This window comes from Colobus angolensis, unplaced genomic scaffold, assembly GCF_000951035.1.
Source record: "Colobus angolensis palliatus isolate OR3802 unplaced genomic scaffold, Cang.pa_1.0 Scaffold248, whole genome shotgun sequence".
NCBI lineage: Eukaryota > Metazoa > Chordata > Mammalia > Primates > Cercopithecidae > Colobus > Colobus angolensis.
The window spans coordinates 2,710,439-2,713,143 of NW_012115688.1; the positions used below are offsets into that span (position 1 = coordinate 2,710,439).

Below are 2,705 nucleotides of genomic sequence, written 5' to 3' on the forward strand. Positions count from 1 at the left end.
AAAATGAAATCATGAGTATGATGAGTACCCTCTGCAATGACTGTCCTGGGAGAAGCAGTGATTCACAACCTTTCTTTGTCTTCCCTCGTAGAGATGTGGTATGGTGTGTTCCTGTGGGCACTGGTGTCTTCTCTCTTCTTTCATGTCCCTGCTGGATTACTGGCCCTCTTCACCCTCAGACATCACAAATATGGTAGGTTCATGTCTGTAAGCATCCTGTTGATGGGCATCGTGGGACCAATTACTGCTGGAATCTTGACAAGTATGTTAGACATTAAAATACCAGTCAAAAATGTTTAATATGACTAGTCAATTTCAGGACCTATTTTAGAAACATGTGAGTAGGGTGAAGGAAAGAGTGACGTTTAACCACAAGTCATTTTTTTGTTTGTTTGTTTTTAAAGATAGGTCTCCCTATGTCAGCAAGGCCGGAGTGCAGTGGTCGCAATCTTGGCTCACCGCAGCCTCGACCTCTTGGGCTCAAGTAATCCTACATCAGCCTCCCAAGAAGCTTGGACTACAGGGGTGTGCCCCCATGCCTGGCTAATTTTTTTGTATTTTTTTAGAGACAGGGTTTCGTCATGTTGCCCAGGTCTCGAACTCCTGAGCTCAAGCGATCTGCCCACCTCAGCCTCCCAAAAGGCTGGGGTTACAGGCATGAGCCTCTGTGCCTGGCCCAGTTTTTTTAATATATTGATTTTTTTTTCCACCCCCGAGGCCCTATTACTTGGCTAACCTCTTTGACTTATTGAGTCAGATTTCATCTCAGTGGCTTCAGGGAAGTCATGTTAAACTTTGTGAGATATATCTTGTGAGAGAGGCCACCAGCAAGAGGAAAATTTATCTTTTCGGAAGCTACTTCTCCTTTCTGATCAGCTATGTCTTGAGCGTTGGCCCTGCAATATAGTTGGTGAATTACTTCCACTCATGTGGATGTGGTTGCTGTAAAGATAGAAGACAAATTCTGATGACAAGAATTCTTTGCTAGGTGTAGTAGCTCATGACTGTGATCCCAGCACTTTGGGAGGCAGAGGTGGGAGGCTTGCTGAAGCCCAGGAAATTGAGACTAGCCTGAACAACATAGCAAGACCCCATCTCTACAAATAAGAATAAAAAATGTAGCTGAGTGTAATAGTGTGTGCCCGTGGTTCCAGCTACGTGGGAGGCTGACGTGGGAGGATTGCTGGATCCGGGAGGTCCAGGCTGGGCTGCCGTGAGTCGTGATCACACCACAGCAGATCAGCCTGGGCCACAGAGCAAGACCCGAGGGGGAAAAAAAAAAGAATTCTTGTTTAGAAAAGTACCCGGTTAGTACTCTGGTTATTTTTTTCCCCTTAGGACTTTCTGAATAAGAATTGGAGTAACATGATGTTATGAATTATTTTCAGGCCTGTTTTTGGGGCATTTGTTTTGCTACGGCTTTTGCTTATGGGATAAGACACAGTTACAGAAATGAGAACAACAAGTTTAAATTATTTTAAAGCTCATGCATAAATATAAATGTGTATTTTATATAAACTAAAAGTTCTAAGTAATTAAAATGTAAAATCCTCCATTTTCCCATCCCTAAATAATAGCCACAGTTTACATCTTGGTGTGTATTTCTTTTTTTAGGTATAGATGTAAATATAAATATATTCTTATAATATAGAAATGTAATATTCCTACTGATTTGTAACTTTTTTTCACTGTGAATTGAAACCTTAGCGTCAAGCAGAAATCATTTGCCTTCTGTGTCTTTGACTTGAGGTTTTTTTTTTTTTTTTTGAGAGAAAGTGGCCTAGTTTCTCTGTGTTCTAACTGTATCACCTACTGCTTCTTTGGAGACCTTATGTCCCAGGATGACTGGCTCCTAGGGCCTGTCTTTGTTTATTTCTTAGTAAAATAGGGATGAAACTACCCACCTCATACCCTTGCATGATTGAGCCAATGTGTGTATGATGTACTTAAACATAATCCCTGACACATAGTAATTGTCGAATACATATTGTATTCATTTCTGTCTTTAAGGCTCTATGAGTAATCTGTTCCCTTTCCATTTGCTGCTCCCTTGGATATACTTTTTCCTTTCTTCACTTCATTATCGCAGTCCCACTTTAGGGCCCAGTTCAAGTTCCTTAAGCTTCTTTCTACCCAACCCACTCTTTCTGTGTTCCTAAATTTTGGAAGGGCCCAATGAAACATGTCTTTCAGATGTTAGTAACACAACGTATGCATTGCCAGTGGAGGTGGGCATTTTAAATCACTAAATGTTCAAGGCAGCTACCTTTGGTTAATACTGTTCTTTCTTCTTGTTAAAATATGTTAATATACCTTCATATCACATTTATGAAATGTGCCAGGCATGGTGGTTTATTCGTGTAATCCCAGCACTTTGGGAGGCCAGCTTGTGAGGATCGCTTAAGTCCAAGAGTTCAAAACTAGCCTGGGCAACATAGTGAGACCCTGTCTCTATGAAAAATAAATAAATAAAATAGCCAGGCATGGTGGCATGTGCCTCTAGTCCCAGCTGCTCAGGAGGATCACTTGAACCCTGGTGATTGAGGCTGCAGGGAGCTGTGATCATGGCACTGCATTCTAGCCTGAGCGAAAGAGTGAAACACTGTCTCAAAAAAAAAAAAAAAAACAGTTGTAAACATGTGATTGAGACACTGTATGTTATTTTGCATTATTGCAAATCTGTTTCTGTCTTGTGTTCCCAGCTA

General features: G+C 41.2%; 1 protein-coding gene across 5 annotated transcripts in view; it reads left to right on the plus strand.

Annotated features, from left to right (window-relative positions):
- The window catches only part of TMEM170A (transmembrane protein 170A), a 19,611-nt gene that overhangs the window by 14,352 nt on the left and 2,554 nt on the right, over positions 1-2,705 (plus strand). For 2 of the 5 annotated variants that reach the window (XM_011946003.1, XM_011946000.1), the window contains exon 2: positions 92-262. In XM_011946003.1, the coding sequence (XP_011801393.1) occupies positions 94-262 (169 nt within the window). In that variant the 5' untranslated portion in view covers positions 92-93. The remainder of the gene's footprint in view (positions 1-91; positions 263-2,705) is intronic. The other 3 variants (XM_011946001.1, XM_011946005.1, XM_011946004.1) reach the window with 2 other exon arrangements.